Raw genomic sequence first — 19,712 nt, forward strand, 5'->3', positions numbered from 1 at the left:
CATTGTTCGAAATTACTCTAGGTAAGACAATCATGATCACATAAGAATGCACAACCTATCATCTATCGAATACAAAGCGAATTCCTATCATTTGACGAGGGACTTAAAATACAAAATTTTCCTATGAGCAATGAAATGTCAATTTAATTGGAGATCAAATCCAGAAACTCACAAGTCCAATGGCATGCCCGATTAGGACCATCCCACTTGATTGGGGGGAAATATTCATTAAATAAACAAATATAATAGAAGAAAGGGGAGTGAATAATGTTTAGCGTTTACTTTTTTTCTTTATTAATGTTTCATAGTCGTTTAGAGTTGAGCATCTAACATTTCATTGTTGTTGTGTAATATTCCCAAATGCAATGACCAACATGCTTCTTTAACACTTGTAGTAGAGACTTTCCTTTTGCACCACTAAAGTGTTTTTTAGCATTCTCATATATGGAGAAGAATAATGTCTTTATTTTTATTTGATTTATATTTTTTAAATTTATTTATGATTTCCAAATTTTAAGTCATCCTCATTATGAACATAAATTTGCAGAATTGTAACTAATAAATTTTGATTGTGATAACCAAATGATTTGATTTATATTTTGTTTAAATTATTTATGATTTTTAAATTTTAGGCAATGCTAATTATGTAGATAAATTTATAGAATTATAACTAATAAATTGTGTAATAATAATTAATTTCATTTATAATTTATTTTGTTTGAACATCATAACTAATATAACATATGATTCAAAACTCATGAAGAAATAGAATAGATTGAATTTTTTGTATGAGTTATAGAAATAGAATATAAATTTATGGATCAATTACAAAATGGAAAGAATCAATTACCTACATAAATCAAAACATATCAGAAAGAACAATTATTATAAATTATAATGTAATATAACGTAAATCATTCATTATAATCATGCATTAATTATGATTTAGTTTCTACTTTAAAATTATGTATTAAAGTTGTTATGAAATTTTGAAAAATATTTTAAATACATTAAATGTAATATGTTGTAATTATACATTTAAATAGATCTTAAAATATTATCAATTAATATCATTTTATAATTGTTAAAACATAAATAGTAGAAATTCAATCTTATTATTAATAGAAATAATAAGCTATGATATTACAATTAATATGGAAATCTTTTGATATTTTGCCTCACATAAAAATGTAGACAATGAATTTATTTCATAAAAGTAACAATTTTTAATACTAATTAGAAGAAATATAGATAGTTTCCTTACGTTCTTGGAATTAAGGAATTTGGGGCATTAATAACGAATTAAGGAATTTGTAGCAATAATAGCGATGTTTGAGAGTCGTAAGATGATCTGATGATTAAGGTGAAAGAATTTAAGGAATGAGGTGAATGATGTTGTGGGTTCGAGTCGAGCCTCACCCATAGCAAATTTAAAACAATAAAAAATGAATTACAAGGTGGTTTGATTGTTAGGGGTAGAGTGAAGGAGATTTAAGGTTTGATTATCGCCTACAACAAATACTAACATACTAACAATTGTCAATCAAAATTAAAAATAACGATGATTTTGTTTCTACTTTAAAATTATATTAAAAATAGTAAATGAAATATGGAGTAATTACGCATTTAAATAGATCTTAAAATGTCTCAATTAATATCATTTAATCATTTTTTAAACTTAAATTGTAGGAATATAATTTTATTATTAATTGAAAGAATGTGTTACCATATTATGATTAATAAGGAAATCTGATGTTATTATGTCTGGCATAAAAATGATAGACAATAAATTTATTTCTTAAAAATAATAATTTTTAATACTATTTTTTAAATAAATTTTAAAACATTCTCATTTAATTATTTTTAAAAACTTTAATATCAGAAATCCAATCTTATTATTAATATAGTGAACTATGATATTTGAATTAATAAGGAGATTTAATTTATTTTATAAAAATAATTATTTTTAATATTAATTAGACGAAAAGTTGATAATTCCTAAATGTTTCATTTCCTGTAATTAAGGAATTGGTAGAATTAATTATGGAGTGTAGATCCACTTACTGTAAGTTTTTATATTTATTCTTCATTCTAGCCATCAATTTTACGGATAATTAATAATTTAGATTTACTCACTAATTCAAACTATTGGATTTCCCTATAATTGATGGCAGTGATGGAAAGTAAAAGTTACTATTGTAGTAAGAAGATATATGATTTAGTTTTTACTTTAAAGTTATGTATTAAAGTCGTTAGGAACTTTGAAAACATGTTTTAAATATAGTAAATGAAATATGTAGTAATTACACATTTAAATAGATCTTAAAACGTTCTCAATTAATGTCATTTAATCATTTTATATGTCATCTATCATTCATTGCACATTAAAATATTATTGTATAAAAATTGTATGGATAAAGACACATAATCAAGACAATAATACAATTTTTAAATATGATAATAAACTATTGTAATGGTACATTATCGCTAACATACAAAATATAATAATATTGATCTGTATTAGTTATTATCTTATTTATTTATTTTTTACAATTTTCATAACTATGTCATTCTCTACCTAATGACATATACATTTGTTAATTTTGATAACCTAATAGATGTCATAATTTAAAGTACTTATTCAGATCTACAAGAATTCTAAAAAAATTAAGAGTTTTTATAACCAAAGACATTACTTGCATCAATTATTGTAATTATTGACCAAATAAATGAAATATTTTCAGTTTAATTCCAAGTAAAAATATTTATAATTCAATTCAATTAGTTATTAAGTTGAAACAAATATTTTTAAACTTAATAATATCAAGTGGTGTAAATAAATACAATAATTATGATTCTAGTGATACGTGTAATACTAATGACGGCCAAAATTCAACTTATTAACTCATAAATTTTTAAATGCATTTTCAATTTTTGGTCTTCCGGATCATAAAATCATGTTTTTCCACACTATATATTGTTTATATTTAATATTTGTCAGGTTAAATAGTGAAGAATATTGAATTTTGAAGGATATATCAATTTCAAAATAACAAAATTTGAAGTTATTCCTTATGCTGAAAGAAACAATATAGATATAATATGTATATTTTAATCATGTAGTAAAAAACACCGCCCCGTGTATTCGCATAGGTAACTTGCTAGTTTTTTAAATTAAAAAAAATCATATAATATAACCATTTGATTTTCCTATTTACATTATAAAATTAATTCATTTTGTACAACTTTTAAAATATTTATTTAAAAAAATCACATAGTATCATATTTCGGTTTCATATTTTCATTAGAAAAATTAAATTTGAAATTGTAATTTTTTTCCTTATGTGTTTGAAAAGACAAATACATGAGTAATACATGTGTTCTTAATAATACGAATGTATGTGTTAACATGTGTGTTTTAACTATGCGAACATATATTTTTTAGTAATGCGGATATATGTGTATTTTTAACCATACGAATACACGAGTCACATGTATGTTCTTAATAATATGAATAGACAGACAACATGTGTACTTTAACCATGCAAATACATGAGTAACATATGTGTTCTTAAATATGTAACAAAAAAATATGTAGGAAAAAAAATATGTGTTCGTAATATGTAGCAAAAAAATATTGTCGGTTTAACTTGCTAGTAAATATTAATTAGAGTAAATTACACCGATACCCCTTGAGTTTTAGCAAAATTACACAAACCACCCCTCACTTTTCTACATCTATACGGACCCCCTAATTTTTATACTTTCGTTACACCGACCACCCTCCATGAGAAATAAATGTAATTTTTTAAATAAAAAATATGATAAATCCAATTAAATTAAATAAAATATAGTATATTATGGAGACAAATCCAAATAATATATGAGTTGATACATCTTTATTATTTTTTGTTCGTTACGATATAGTATAAGAGCAATTTAAACAATATCTCTTTAGAATTGTTGATGCATTTTATAACAAAAAATAATAAAGATACATTGATTTGTATATTATTTGAATTTTTCCTCACAATATACCATGTTTTGTTTAACATAATTGTATTTATCACATTTTTTATTTAAAATATTACACCTATTTATCATGCAGGGGTGATCAGTATAATAAAAATATAAAAAAATAGGAAAAAATGAGGAATAATTTGTGTAATTTCACTAAAACTCAAGGAGAAGACTCAGTGTAATTAAGTCTATTAATTAAAGTCATATACTATTTAAGCAAAATTACTGCTTTGCCTCTAAAATACGTGGACATCTTTACCCTTCTCTCTCAATATTCATCCTTTCGTCTTTCTCTCCAAAAAAGCGCCGCACTTAGCTACTTAGGTCAGTGATCGGAACCGTGGCCACATTTTTCAATTTCCCATCCTCGAATTCGGACACTCAATCTTTCAAATTAGGTCAAATCACAAGCTCGCAATTGAGGTATTACTATTAACTTTCTTTATCCCTTCTTTTTCTTCATCTTTTATTTGTGATGACCTATGAATTTTTGTTAAACAAAGTCTCGGGTTCGAGTCATGTGAATAAAAAAATTAGAAGTCCATAGTGTTCTGTAGCTCCAAACTCTTCCCCTTTTGTCTATTATCCTCCAAAACTCAACTCACAAACGAACCCTTAAATAAATTTTCTAGTTCAATTTGGATTTGTCGGATTCTAGCGAACTTCAGATATCGAGGGTTTGAGACCAAAAACCATATGAGGCTTACCTTATTCTATTAACCAGATGAAGAGTTGGAGTGTGTTTGGCAAGACATTAGAGCGAATTATACATTGATCAGTGAGTTTCTGTTTGGTTAGAGCTTCAGAGGATTTTTAGAAAAGGCCTGGATAATTCAGACTTGATATGAGCCGATTGAACAAACTTATGTCATATAAGCCCTCTTACATCATGTACACTCATCAGCCACTTGATCAATTCGTTTTACCAAAATAATTCTAGCTCTATAAGTTAGCTATCACTACCTGGGTTTTCAGCCTTTATCTGCCCTTTCTATCAATTATGCCAAACTGAGCCTTATATAAAGGGAAATATGACCCAATTATTTTGATTCATTTGATAATAAAGTATTTATATGTTTCGTGTTTTGACTTGAAAAAACATAATTATTCTAGCTAATTTGGATAAGGGAAGTATGAAGAGGGAGGTGGGAGGTACCCTTTGAAATTGTGGTAAAGAATTGGAGATATCAAATGCCAGGTTAATGTTAGTGTTAATTATGAGCATCTTATTTGGTCTTTTGGAAAGTTATGTAATTCAACAAATAACATACTAACAATTTTGAATATTTCACAAAATATTTGTTCTTTTTAATTTAATACAATTTTTCTCCTGTTCTTTACATGGACAGTTCAATTTCTTGTTGTAGAATTTTGATTTGTTTCTGTGTAACTTTTACAATAATACAAAGCAAAATTTATACACATTAGGAGATTAAACATGGGCAATAATGTAGCCTAAGAGTGAGAGAAGTTATTATGTTTATAATTGCTAATTCTAATAAATAGGAAAATCTAGAAATCAGCTAATACTAATGTACATTTAAAGACATAAAGCTGTCATAAAACTATACAAATTAGAATTTGCTGATTCTCCTTAATTTGTGCCAATCTTCAACCCCCCCCCCCAATCTATCATACCCAGATTAGACCTGATCTTGGAAGGGCCTTTGTTAGAATGTCAGTTGTTTGCCTTCTTGATTAGATGTGATCAACACATAATCTTATCATTAATTTTCTCCTTGATGAAGTGTCTATCAATTTTCACATGGTTTGTTCTATCATGGTGAACCGAGTTCTTCACAATTCTTATAGCAGCCTTGTTGTCACAAAGTACTCTCATAGTGTAGTTAGTAGGAATTTTGATCTCATCCAACATTCGTTTAAGCCAAATCTCTTCACAAGTTCCTTGTGTCGTAGCTCTGAAATCAGCTTCTGCACTACTTCTAGCAACCAAAATTGTTTCTTACTTCTCCAAGTTACCAAGTTTCCCCATAAAAATGTGTAGTAGCCTTTAGTGGATTTCCTGTCAAATAAACTCCCTGCCCAATTTGAGTCGGTATGGACTTCAATTCCTTGCTTTGAACTCTTCTAGAAGTGGAACCAGCGGCCACATGTACCCTTTAGGTATTATAGGATTCTATTTAAAGTCTTCATGTGAGTCTAAGTTAGGTTGGACATGGAGGGACTAGCCAAACTTCTAGCAAACAAATGTTAGGTCTAGTGTGAGTTAAGTAGATTAATTTTGCAACTAGGCTTTGGTATCTATCCTTACTAGTTGGTACATTTTCTTCTTCACTCCATTTCACGGGTTCTATGGGAGTATTAGCAGTTTTGCATCCAAGCATCCTTGTTTCTTTCAGTAAGTCTAGAGTGCACTCCCTTTGAGAAATATAAATACCATCCCTTGTTCGAGCAATTTCCATTCGTAGAAAGTAATAGAGTTGGTCCAAATCTTTGACTTTAAATTATTTGGTTAAGATACTCTTGAGGTGGTTGATTTGATTATGATCATCTCCAATAATATCAATATTATCAACATAGACAATAAATAAGGCTATTTTCTGTTCATAGAGTGCTTAACAAGCATAATGTGGTATGTTTAGCATCGGCAAAGCCATCTTCCTTGACAACTCTTGTTAGTCTATTAAGCCATGCCCTTGGAGATTGTTTTAGGCCATATAGAGATTTATGGATTTTTCATACCATGTTTGAGGTGTTAGGTAATTCAAGCTCGTGAGGTATTTGCATATACACCTCTTCTAGAAGTTTAGGAATGCATTCTTTATATCTAATTGATGTATAGGCCAATCTAGATTTGTTGCCAAGGATAATAGGACATAGACTGAGTTGAGTCTTGCCACAGGTGCAAACATATGTTCATAGTCCACTCCATATGATTGTTAAATCCCTTTGCAACTAATCGGGCCTTGTACCTGTTTATACTCCCATCTGCATTGTGTTTAACTGAAAATATCCACTGATCTCTTTCCCTTCAGGTATGGTGGTGATTTCCAAATGCCATTTTTTACTAGTGCTTGGACTTCGGTTACAACTACTGCCCATTTAGGTTTCTATAGAGCTTCTTGAACATTTCTTGGAATTTCTATGTTGTCAACAACTACTACAAATGACTTGTAGTTTTGTGACAATATTCCACAGGAAACATGTTTCTCAATAGGGTGAGGGTGTTGAGTGCAAGTTCCCACCCTTTTCTTATGGCAATTGGAATATCAATATCAACAATGTTTGGCACTACATTACCTATAAGAATTTCATTTTCTAGAATTTGGTGAGATTCATGGCTTTGTAGTGGAGTTGTGCTAGACTCTACTTCCTTCCTCCTCCTCTCATAAATGAGGTTGAGGATTCAGGAAGGCATTCTATTTATGAGGTGTGTTGCTGAAAGGACATTGCCTCCCAAATCTGTTTTGGGGCATTTGTGGCTAACATGATTGATTTAGTTACTTCCAAAATATGTTTATTCTTCCTTTCGACAACTCTGTTATGTTATGGAGTATCCACACAAGAGAACTTCGTACAAAATTATAGTACTCATGACCATGGTCAGTTCTGAGTACTTGGATCATACTTTGAAATTGGGTTTTCACCATGTTATGAAAGACCTAAAAGATAATTCCTACTTCTGATTTTTCCTTCTTTAGAAACACCCATGTAACACATGTGGGATCGTCAATAAATGTGACAAACCATCTTGAAACAATAACATTTTTAATTTGTGATGGTCCCTGTACATCACTATAAATAAGGGAAAAACGTCAGGATGGCTTATAGGGTTGGAGGAGTGGGTATTGGCTACGTGTATGTTTGAACAATTGACAAATTTCACATTGAAAATGCTTCTGATTTGTATTGAATAATGAAGGAAATACTTTTTCCATGTACATGAAATTTGGGTGTTCTAGTCGACAGTGCCACAACATTATGGAATTGCCAGTACTTGAACAATAGCTACTGCATATGACTGGCTCTTGAGTCCTCTTTCTAATTCTTCAACTTGAATTAGGTAGAGTCCAACACACTCTTTAGCATTGATAATTGTCTTCCCCGACTCCAAAATCTGAAATTCACACAAGTTAGGGGAGAATTTAGTAACATATTTCTAATCTTTTATGATCTTGGTAATTCAAGTGTAATATTAGGTGAGAGAATAATTGATCATGTATCCATGACCTTAGAATGTGTGCCATCTGCTATTCAGACAATGAAATTAAAGTGACAAGGAGAATAACTATTAAACAAGTTAAAATTTCCAGCCATATGATCCGAAGCCTCTGAGTCAACAATCCATGACTTTGTTTTTTCCTTGCTAGTATTTTGAGCATGTAATAAATTATTCCTCTAAGCCACTACAAGAGTACCTATAACACATCAGCCTTGACATGCGACCCCTCTGGGCCAATGAATTTATTGAGTGTGCCACCCTTCAAGCTTAGATACCCTTGTAGTATTTTATTCCCCTCGAACCTATGACCTCGGGGACTTGCAATCATAAATTCTATTGAGTCGCTACCACTAAACTCCTAGAGATGGATCATATCGAGATCTGATACCATACATAATTCTAATTTATTTCTGTGTAATTTTTACAATAATACAAAGTAGAATCTACACACTAGGAGGTTAAAGTTGGGCGCTAATCTAGCCTAAGAACGTGGGAAATTATTCTCCTTATAATTGCTAATCTAATAAATAGGAAATGCTAGAAATCGGCTTGCACTAATATACATTTAAAGACATAAAACTACACACATTATAATCCGTTGATTTTCCTTAATTTGTGCCAATCTTCAACACGTGTGATAGAGGGATTTAGCAGCAATTATTATATGATGTTTTTATTATGGTATTATTATGGTCTGTAAGAGCTTCTAACCATTAAATTGAATTGTTCTTGAAGGTCTGTTGACCACTCTGCATGAATATGGGTGACTCGGAGCAAAGCATGGAAAATAATACAGAGGCACTGATGGAGCAGCTTTCACAGGCATTTCTTGAATTGGAAGCTCGAAAAGTGAATTTTGAAAACAAGATTCAGTGGGTTGAAATTAAGCAACATTTCCTTGACCTTGAGGTAACATTGAAGAAGCAACTTGAAGAGGTGGAAGCCAAAGTGAAAGTGTATGAAGAGAAACAAATAGAAATGGATACAATAGTTGCAGAGAGAAAGGTGGCAGTTGATTCTAAAGAGCAAGACCTCTTAGATCGGCTGCAGGAGCTTAAAGATGCTGCTGTTGCTTCCATTGCAGAAGCTCGTGCCATTCATCAAACTGCAAGTTTGGAGTTTGTATATGATGGGGAGAACAAAAATAACGAGGTAAGCAACTCTCTTGGCAATACAGATTCAGAGGAGGATTTTCCTCATAAACCAAGTGAAAATTCTGAAGGCGTGGCAGTTGAGTTTAGGCCACTTTCTGTGCTGACAAATTATTGTGAGCAAATGAATGTGAGCGGTCTTTTGAATTATATTGAGGAGAATAAGAAAAATCTGTCTGTTATTCGTGAAGTAATTTCTGTTGCATTAGAAAGTGCAACTGATCCGGCACAGTTGGTGCTTGATTCTCTGAAGGGGTTTTACCCCGCCAATCCAAAAGATAAAAGGGATGCTGCCCTTCATGGCAGACAAAAGTCTTGTATTATAATTTTGGAAGCCTTAGCCACCTTATCGGCAAGGGCTGACCCAGGTGCAGATTACTTTCTGAAACCTGAAACCAAGCAGCAAGCCAAGGCAATTGCTGATGAGTGGAGGCCCGAGTTAGCTAGAGCAGACATTGATAGTGCCAATGGAAATTCATTGGAAGCAGAGGCATTCTTGCAAGTTCTTTCAACTTTTAGGATTGCTTCAGAGTTTGATGAAGAAGAACTCCGCAAGCTTGTACTTGCAGTTTCTCAGCGTAAGCGGGCACCAGAGCTATGCCGCTCTGTTGGGTTAATCCACAAAGTGCCAGGTTGGTGACTTGGTGTCTTTTAAATAAACTGACTTGTAAAGTCTGCGGTGAAGGGTATTCCTATTAGATATCATCCTATTCCTACACTAGATGAATAATTTTCTTTTGTGTGTATTGATAAGTTAATTTAAGGGGAGTGTAATTGACAAGTGTATTTAATATATTTTCCTATACAACCCTGCTTTTGGTCAAAGAAATTCGTAGTTTTTTTGGAATTATAGTTAGCCATTCTTCCACTCAGGATGAAGTATTTGAAATACGAAATTAGGAGGTGGAATTTTGAAATCCTCCAACAACCTTTAATCTAAACACTCTTTTCTCTTTCAACCTCCATGCTCCCTTCCTTTGAGTGGCTGGAAATGCTCCCCTTCTGTTTTAAATTCCTGGGGTTTTAAAATCCTCTCAGGCTTAGGGCATGGTAGTCAGATTACCTTTCCAGGTGAAGATATGTGGGACATATATTCTGCTGCTTTTGTTTTGATTTATATGCTAATCGGTAACGCAATTATGAATTTGCCAGATATTTCTTATACTAATTTCACTATTTATGCAGCTATTGTGGAGTCATTAATCAGTAATGAGAAACAAATCTCTGCTGTACATTTTATTCATGCCTTCAAGCTTGAAGATAGCTTCGCCTCTGTGCCCCTTTTGAAGGAATACCTAAAGAACCAAAGGAGAAATTTACAAGTAAAGGCGGGAGGTGTTAGTGATGTTCTAAGTGCAAAGGTATGGTTTTTGCTCGGTTGAGGTTCAAATCAAGTGACCGTCTTCATTCGGGACTTTTCTCGTGTTCTGCATTATTGTGTCCTATTTTATGTTCTCATTTATTTGCAGAATGATGCCAATGTGCGAGAGCTTAGAGCAGTGAAGGCTGTAATTAAGTGCATTGAAGAATACAATCTTCAATCTGACTACCCACTTGATACACTTCAGAAAAGGGTAAGTCAACTACAGAGGACCAATCCCGATAAAAAGAGAAGTGGAGAGTTTAACAAACGTCATCAATCAAAGAGGCCAAGGGCAAACGAGAGATATTCTTCATCTCGTTCATTTGGTGGCGCCACTGCTTCGGCTGGAGTCGTGGGTAGGCATGTTCCCCCGGTTCGGACAACATACACAGGAACTCCTGACAGGTATTCCCATGCTGGTGCAATTGCATATGATTATCAAGTTCCTGGCCAAACCATACACACTCAACCAGCTAATGTCCCTCCTTCTAACTATGATCATCATACACCATACAATCCTTATATGTTGTGATTTTTACATCTAAGCATTATTGGATAGACTACAGACATTAGAAGGAGGTTGAACCAACTAGTGGTTCTACTTCTGCATTTGAAAATTTGGCCTTTTGTTTTTATTTTCATTCTGAGCTTCTAACTATGCTTAAGGATAGACACACTCTTGTATTTCTTTCTAATGATCCAATTGTAACTTATGTTAAATCAAGTTCTTGTATTTCTATCCCTTTTCATACTTACCTCACATAGGAGTAAACTTTAGGCATATTATTATGAAGGTATGAAGGTTTCACTAAAACAAAAGGATTGTAATACACAAGGCTCTTATCTAGTAGGGTCTGAGAGTAAACTTTAGCTGTATTATTATCAAGGTATGAAGAATTGTATTATATTTTGGAAACAGTTCTGCAATATCTGGTGTTTCATGGAAGATGATGCTTGGAATTTTACCCTTTGTGAGATTGATACACAGTCAAATATGTTTAGGTTTTTTGGCCTTGAAAGATAAGATTTTGTTCATATTAAAATGAAGAGTCACAACAATCCAAAAGATGAGTAACATGTGATTTAAAAGATTGACTTTTAAGAGCCTTCCAAGTTCAACCATGAAGTCTTTGAGGTCGTTTCTGTGATGGTTATGCGCATCAAATGACAAATTCCAAACCTCAAACAAAACAGAAAAGATGATATATTGACTAATTGCCCAAAGTTGTGTGGTATACTCTGTTGAGAAAATTCCCATGCTTTGTGTTAAAAACCTATCAAGATACAAAGGAGCCCACTCAAGAAGCTCAACAAGATGATTCAGATTGATCTTTTTTTATTTTTGCTTTTCCTTCTTTTAGAAACTTCTAATTAATCTGTTAGTTAGCTTTTTGTTTTCCTTTCTATTTTTAGTTAGTTGTTATATATAAAAGGAGATTAGCTCTTTCTCTTGTAATCATTCATTCAGTTTAATATCAATAAATATAAAAGAGATATTTTTCATGTTTGAGTGTTTTCTTTCATCTCTTCATTTCAATCTTTGTTTCCTTTGTTTACTGTAAATGAAAGCTGGATAGCCATGGAAGGAAGCTTGAACTTTTACATGGTATCAGAGTACCCTCTTTGAGGATGTCTCTGCTTTGATGTGTAGTTTCTTCTTCATTGTTATTCCTCTTTCTTCACCCTTTTTCATCATCATATTATCACCTCAATTAGAAGATTCAAGAAACCTTCATCTGTCAGAAATCTCACACTTTCAAGTCTTATTAAGTCTTTCAACATGGTGAATCAATTGGAAAATCCTATTCTTGATCATTTCAGCCCCTATTTCTTGAACTCAAACGAAAATCCAGGTGTTGTCTTCGTCTCCTCTCTTTTGAATGGAGCAAATTATCACCAATAGTCTCGTGCTATGACCATGGCCCTTGCATCGAAGAACAAATTGGAGTTGATCGATGGAACACTGCCAAAACCACCAACTAGTGACCCAATGATCACTACATGGAACAGGTGCAACAACCTTGTAGTATCTTGGCTCACTCATTCAATTGAAGCCTCAATCATACAAAGTGTTCTATGGATGAACATTACACATGAAATCTAGGAAGACCTTTATGAAAGGTACCATCATGCTGATGTTTTTAGGATATCAGATTTGATTGGTAAGATTCATTCCATTAAACAAAGTAATTCTAGCTTATACACCTACTATACTCAAATGAAAGGGCTATGACAACAATTAGATGACTATAGACCAATTCCCACTAGTCTAAAATGTAATTATATTCTTCTACATACCATAAAGGGTTATAGATAAATGATTATGGGATTTGTTTCTTAAGATGATTGAATGATCAATTCTCTATAGTAAGGTCACATATCATGTTAATGGAACCCCTACCATCCATAAACAAAGTCTTTTCTATTCTTCCCTAACAAGAAAGACAAATGCTATCATAAGAGCCAAGATAACTGGCCAATTTTTTTGGTTTTTCCAACATATCTGCTGAACTAAGAACAAGGGGAAGAGGAAGAATTCTTAGAGGGACAAATGGAAACATATATCAAGTATCAGGAAGATCATCCACCCAAGAAAGAGGTCAGAAGACCATATGCATATTCTGCCAAAAGATTGGACACAATGGATATTTTCTACAAGAAATATGGGTTTCCCCTAAACTACTTCACTAATTCAAGTAGTGCAAACAAATATATTGCCTTGAATTCTAATGACCAATTGAATGAAGCACCAAATTTTGATGATCTTGGGAAAAATGACAACACAATCGAAGTTGCACACTCCTTTACACCTGAGCAAAAGAATCATATCATGACACTCATCCAATAATCAATGAGTCAAAAGAGTCACAGTGTCAACCAGATTGGTCCAAATTCTGACCAACCAACCAAAACTAATCACCCTGCATGAGGTAATTCTCTATCTTTTGGTAACACATCCAAGATTAGCTCTTGGATTCTTGACATAGGAGCTACATACCATGTCTGTAACTACCTAGCAGAATTTCAAAACTTTAAAGAAATTCAACCCTTGCCTATCACACTGCCTAACAAACCTCAGGTAGTTGCACACTATTCAGGGAAAGTGGTATTCATTGCATTCCTATACATCATTGATGTACTATACATCCCTAATTTCAATTTCAACTTAATATCCATATCTAGACTCACATCCACACTACCCTGCACGCTAACTTTTACAAATAATGGCTGCAAAATCCAAGAATCACACTCCTTGAGGATGATTGGTGCATCTGAACTAAAAGCAAGACTTTATGCATTGATGCTAACTAGCAGAAATTACCCCAAACCACATAATATCAATTCTCATTTTAGCTATGATGATAAGAACTTGTGGCACTCTAGATTAAGACACCTATCACACCAAAAAATGCTTACTATGCAAAGATGTTTTCCCTTTATACATTGTAATAAAACTATTGATGCATGTGAAACCTGTCATTTAGCTAAACATCATAGACTTCCTTATTCTGTTAGTAATATCATTTTTGCTTGCATTTTTTATTTGGTTTACATGGATATTTGGGGGGCCTATCTATTCCCTATACATTTGGATACAAATACTTCCTTATTATCGTTGATGATAAATCTAGATTGACATCGATATTCTTCATGAGACAAAAATCTGAAACAAGTCAATTGATTAAGGAATTCACTACATATGTTGAAACTCAGTTTAAACACAAAATAAAATGCATAAGAAATGAAAATGGAAGGAATTCATTATGAAAGATTTTTATCTTTCTAAGGGCATCTTACATCAAATTACATGTGTTGAAACCCCTCAACAAAATGATATTGTTGAGAGGAAGCACCAACACATCCTTATAGTTGCAAGATCCTTGATTTTTCAATCTAACATTCCCCAATACTACTGGAACTATGTAGTGTCACATGCAATATGCCTAATAAATAGGCAGCTAAACACCTTTTTTAACAACAAAGCTCATTTTCAGATCCTATATGACTGCATGCCTGACATCAAAGACCTAAAGGTCTTTCAAAGCCTTTGTTTTGCTTCCACTTTACTTTCCCAAATAGGTAAATTGGATCCTAGATCCAGAAAATGCATCCTTTTAGGTTTCAAAGATGGAACCAAAGGTTATATTTTACTTGACATAAACACAAATGAAATTTTTATATCAAGAAATGTCTCTTTCTTTGAATATGTTTTCCCTTATGAGAAGGTTAGTCATGAGGTTGTAGACAAACATTATCTTCCTATATTACCTTTAAACAGTTCTGACCCTTTCTCATACCAAATAGACAATTATGTTCAGCCTGCACTCAATAATGACACCCCTATAGATGATAGCATCCCTACTAATGCCATACCAGCTAGATATCCCCAAAGAACAAGAAAGATACATACTTATCTGAATGACTACCATTATGCATTAGCCTCTAATTCAACCTTACACACATCTGCTAAGTATCCAATGAGTAACAATATATCCTACAATTCTTTATCTCCCAACCACAGACAATTTTCCTTAGCTACATCCTCAAATACCATATTTGAGCACTACAATGAAGTTGTCACTCTTGAATGTTGGAGACAAGCAATCCAAGCAGAACTCGATTCACTCAAAGCAAAGAATACATGGGTCCTGACATCCCTTCCACATGGAAAGAAGGCAATAGGATGCAAATGAGTATTTAAAGTTAAACACAAAGAAAATGGTTCAATAGAGAGATACAATGCACAATTGGTAGCTAAGGGATTCAACCAAACAAAAGGGTGGACTATATAGACACATTTAGCCCAATGATGAAAATGACAACAATCAGAACTCTTGCTCTTTCTGCCATACACAACTGACACCTCTACCAATTGGACATCACCCCTACTTTTCTACATGGAGACCTCAAGGAAGTAATTTTCATGCAGATTCCACAAGGCCTTCAAGTCACCAAACTTGGTCTAGTTTGCAAGCTTGAAAAATCATTGTATGACCTCAAACCTGCTAGCAAGCAATGACATGAAAAGTTGCAGAAACATTGATGTGAATGGGTTATACAAAATCTCACTCTAATCATTCCCTCTTTATTAAGTATTTTAATTCAAAATTACTATTATATTAGTTTATGTTGACGATTTGGTTTTAATAGGAAATGACCTTGACAACATCCATTCAACAAAATTTGTCTTGCAAAAAAAAATCAGCATCAAGGATCTTGGTCTCCTAAAATTCTTTCTAGGGATGGAGATAGCAAGATCAAGGCATGGAATCCAGTTATACCAAAGAAAATACACTTTGGATCTGTTGTAACAAATTGGACTACTAGGAGCTAAACTAGTATCAACACCCATGGAACACAATACCAAAATCAGTGCTATAGTAAGAACCTCTCTAACAGATGCCTCGCTATATAGAAAACTGATGGAAAAATTGCTATATTTGACCCACCCAAGACCAAACATCTGTTTTGCAATAGGATGTCTTAGCCAATATCTTGTTGCACCAACTACTACACACCTTCAAGGAGCAAACAAAATACTCAAGTATCTTAAGCAATCACCAAGCAAAGGAGTTTTCTTCCTTAGTAGCAGTTCTGTCAGTATAAAGGGATATTCTGATTCTAACTGGGCAACATGTCCAGACATTAGGCGTTCTATCACTGGTTGGTGCTTTTTCTTGGGATCTTCCTTGATATCCTAGAAAAGTAAGAAGCAAAACATAGTATCTCGTTCCTTAGTAGAAGTAGAATATCATGCTCTTGCCATGGCTTCATGTGAAGCCTAATGGCTGACCTATATTGTGATAACAAATCATCCTTACATATAGCCGCCAATCCAGTCTTTCACGAGAAAACGAAACACATAGAAATAAATTGGCACGTTATTTGTGAGCGTGTCATCAATAAAACCATTCATCTTCTTCTCATATCCACCTCTCAACAAATTGTCGTCATCTTCACCAAATCCCTTAATCCATTAACATTCAAGAAGTTAATTTCCAAGCTTAACATGATTGACATACACATGTCAGCTTGTGGGGTTGTTGAAAACCTATCAAGATGCAAATGAGCCAACTCAAGAAGCCAAAGAAGATGATTCAGATTGATCTTTTGTGATTTTTGCTTTTCTTTCTTATTTTAGAAACTTCTAGTTAATCTGTTAGTTAGCTTTCTGTTTTGCTTTCTATTTTTAGTTAGTTGTTATATATAAAAGGAGTTTGGCTCTTTCTCTTATACTCATTCATTTATTTTAATATCAATCAACATAGAAGAGGTATTTTTCATCTTTGAGTATTTCCTTTCATCTCAATCTTTATTTTCTTTGTTTACTGTCAAAGAAAGCTTGATATTCGTGGAAGGAAGCTTGAACTTTTACACTTTGCCATTTAACTACGCTAAAAAAACATAAAACTCAAGTTGCAACTGATTATAAGTTTCTTGACTTTTTATTTAGCTATATCATCCGCTTATTTCATTTTTGTCCATCACATTGTTTTAAGTAATGTTGTCAGGAATGGGTAGGATGGTTTAATTGCTGATTGGAGATGAAAGTTACTTTGGTTTGTGGTCTTAATTAAATGAGAGATTGGGATGTTTTGAATCAGAGAAATTCTGATACGATTGTATTAAACTGGAATAACACGAGAAATGAACCAGACGATTTCTTAAATTAAAAAAACAGAACAATACTCTAATATTTTGTTTGATCTCGGTCCAAAAAATGATATGCGTTACTTCAATGTAATTATACATAATTACTAATTAATTTTTTTGTGTTTATATAATTATATATTTATAAATAATTATTAATTATAGAGTAAATATTCATTTCAATCCATCATGTTTTTCGACCTTATCAATTTGGTCTCTCGAAAATTCAAAAAACCAAAATGATCCTAGTTTTTTTAATATATAGTCAAATTTGTCATTTTTAACATGTTTTACAACGTATAATAGAGACTAATTTGAGGATATTTGATATTTTGGGACTATTTTGAGGTTCTCAATTTTTGAGGTACAAAAGTAGCAAGGTCAAAAAATAAGAGAGATTTAAATAAGTATTTACTCTTAATTATATGTGATATAATCTGGTACTTTGACCAATTAAATTTAATATATGATTTTTGAGGTTTTGGTAGGATTCGATTTTCTAACTCTGCGCTTTCCACCTTCATTCTCATTTTTTATTTTGTTTATGAAGGGTTTTATTTACCATTGTCCTAATCATAATGGATAAGAAACTAAATTTTTAAAGTAAATATTGGAAAATATAAAATGTTGGCTCTTAAAAAAATAGAAAAATTTTAATATTGGTTTTACATTACTTATCCACAGTTACCAAAATATTAGAAATTTATAGTTTCTAATTAAGGTGGACATCATATATTTAATACAATTATATCAACTAATTATTTTGGGTTACAAAATAAGTGATCTAATTTCTGAAAACCCATAGAACTTCTAAAATTGATAGCGGATATGAGCTTAATGAGTGGATACTCAAACGGTTGACATGTAGAGGATAATGGGGACCCTATAAGTTAACACATAAGGAATTGTTAAGGTCCCCAATATACACCAAATTACAAACAGTTTTCACATCTCCCCATCAGAGAGAAAACGAAGGTCCCAAAAGGAATTCAGGATTTGGTTGAGGTAGACCATTATACCAAAACTCTCTCAAAAAGTATATCAAATGAGTAGATATGAGAACATGGATTCAAGTATGACTTTATATCCTTGTTTTATATTATGTGTGGGAATCATGAGATTCAAGATCATAGGATTGATATTTCACCAATCATCAGGAAATATCTAACAAGTGGTATCAGAGCTTTAGGTTATGAATTTTATGGTTCTCCATTAAAGATGTTTTTCCCAATTTTTTATGAACAATAATTTTTTAAATTTGAGAATTTTTATACTTTCGCTATTTGTTATGAAAATTTGATATTTAGGAATAATGATGATAACTTTTATCTGCTTCTGCTTATTTGAATTCTGAGTAATTTGTATTATGAATCCTTGCAACATCTGTTGAAGTATATATTCAAATATGTGCATGAACATTGTAATAATTTTTATGACTCTGTTATGCAACATGTATATCAAGTGCACTAATGTCTTATTGTTGGACATTGACTTTTGTCACTTTCAATTTTGCAATTTGTTAAAGTATATGTATAAGGTATATATGTGTTAAGATGTATTTTTATTTTATACATATATAATCTGTAATTCATGACCTGGTATATATTGTGAATTAAAATATACATATATACATATGTAATTGTTTTTAACTTGAGGTTGTTGTATATATGGAATTACTGATTAAAGTTAATATATATATATAATGGTTATGGTTAATGTTTAAAATTATATATATTTTATTATGTTAGTGTGTGCGAGTGTATATATGTAGTGTTACATATGTGTTTTAAGATATGCATGATCATATTCGATTTGAAATTTTTGATAAGGATTTGCATATATCTTTTTATGCTTTTCACTCTGGATCTATTTTGTATTTGATTAAAATTGCATCCATTTTTTGTGCTGAAATATATGTAATATCTTTTTTTGATTTGGAATTATATTATTGGATTAAATTTGTTAATCATAAAAGATATCAAATCGGAAAATTTTAATTCCAAGATCATAATTTTTTATAATGAACACATATTGTTTTCCTTTTGTCTGGTAATTATTTTTTATTTAATTGATGTAATATGTTGCCAAAGTAACATCTATTGTGGAAATTGATTAAGATTACACAAATGAGTATGAGATTATTTATACAAATTGTGTTTGACCAAAAGGAAGACACAATTTGGCCAAGTAATAACATAAATGTGATGATAAATAAGTATCAATTATAAAGTTTTTTCAAGTGAATAATAGTCGGTCCAAATAAAGGTCATTATTTGACAGAACTAGTTGTTAATATTTGATCATTACGTTAAGAATACCACTTACAAATTAATTTCTTTGTCCA

General features: G+C 31.8%; 1 protein-coding gene across 1 annotated transcript; it reads left to right on the plus strand.

The window, feature by feature from the left end:
• Window positions 4,280-11,458, plus strand: LOC109350148 (FRIGIDA-like protein 3). The gene is made up of 4 exons (XM_019591302.1): window positions 4,280-4,443; window positions 8,939-9,986; window positions 10,540-10,715; window positions 10,824-11,458. Exons 2-4 carry the CDS (start codon window positions 8,957-8,959, stop codon window positions 11,247-11,249), a joined length of 1,632 nt encoding a protein of 543 aa, XP_019446847.1. The 5' UTR covers window positions 4,280-4,443; window positions 8,939-8,956; the 3' UTR covers window positions 11,250-11,458.

Source organism: Lupinus angustifolius, chromosome LG06 (assembly GCF_001865875.1).
Source record: "Lupinus angustifolius cultivar Tanjil chromosome LG06, LupAngTanjil_v1.0, whole genome shotgun sequence".
NCBI lineage: Eukaryota > Viridiplantae > Streptophyta > Magnoliopsida > Fabales > Fabaceae > Lupinus > Lupinus angustifolius.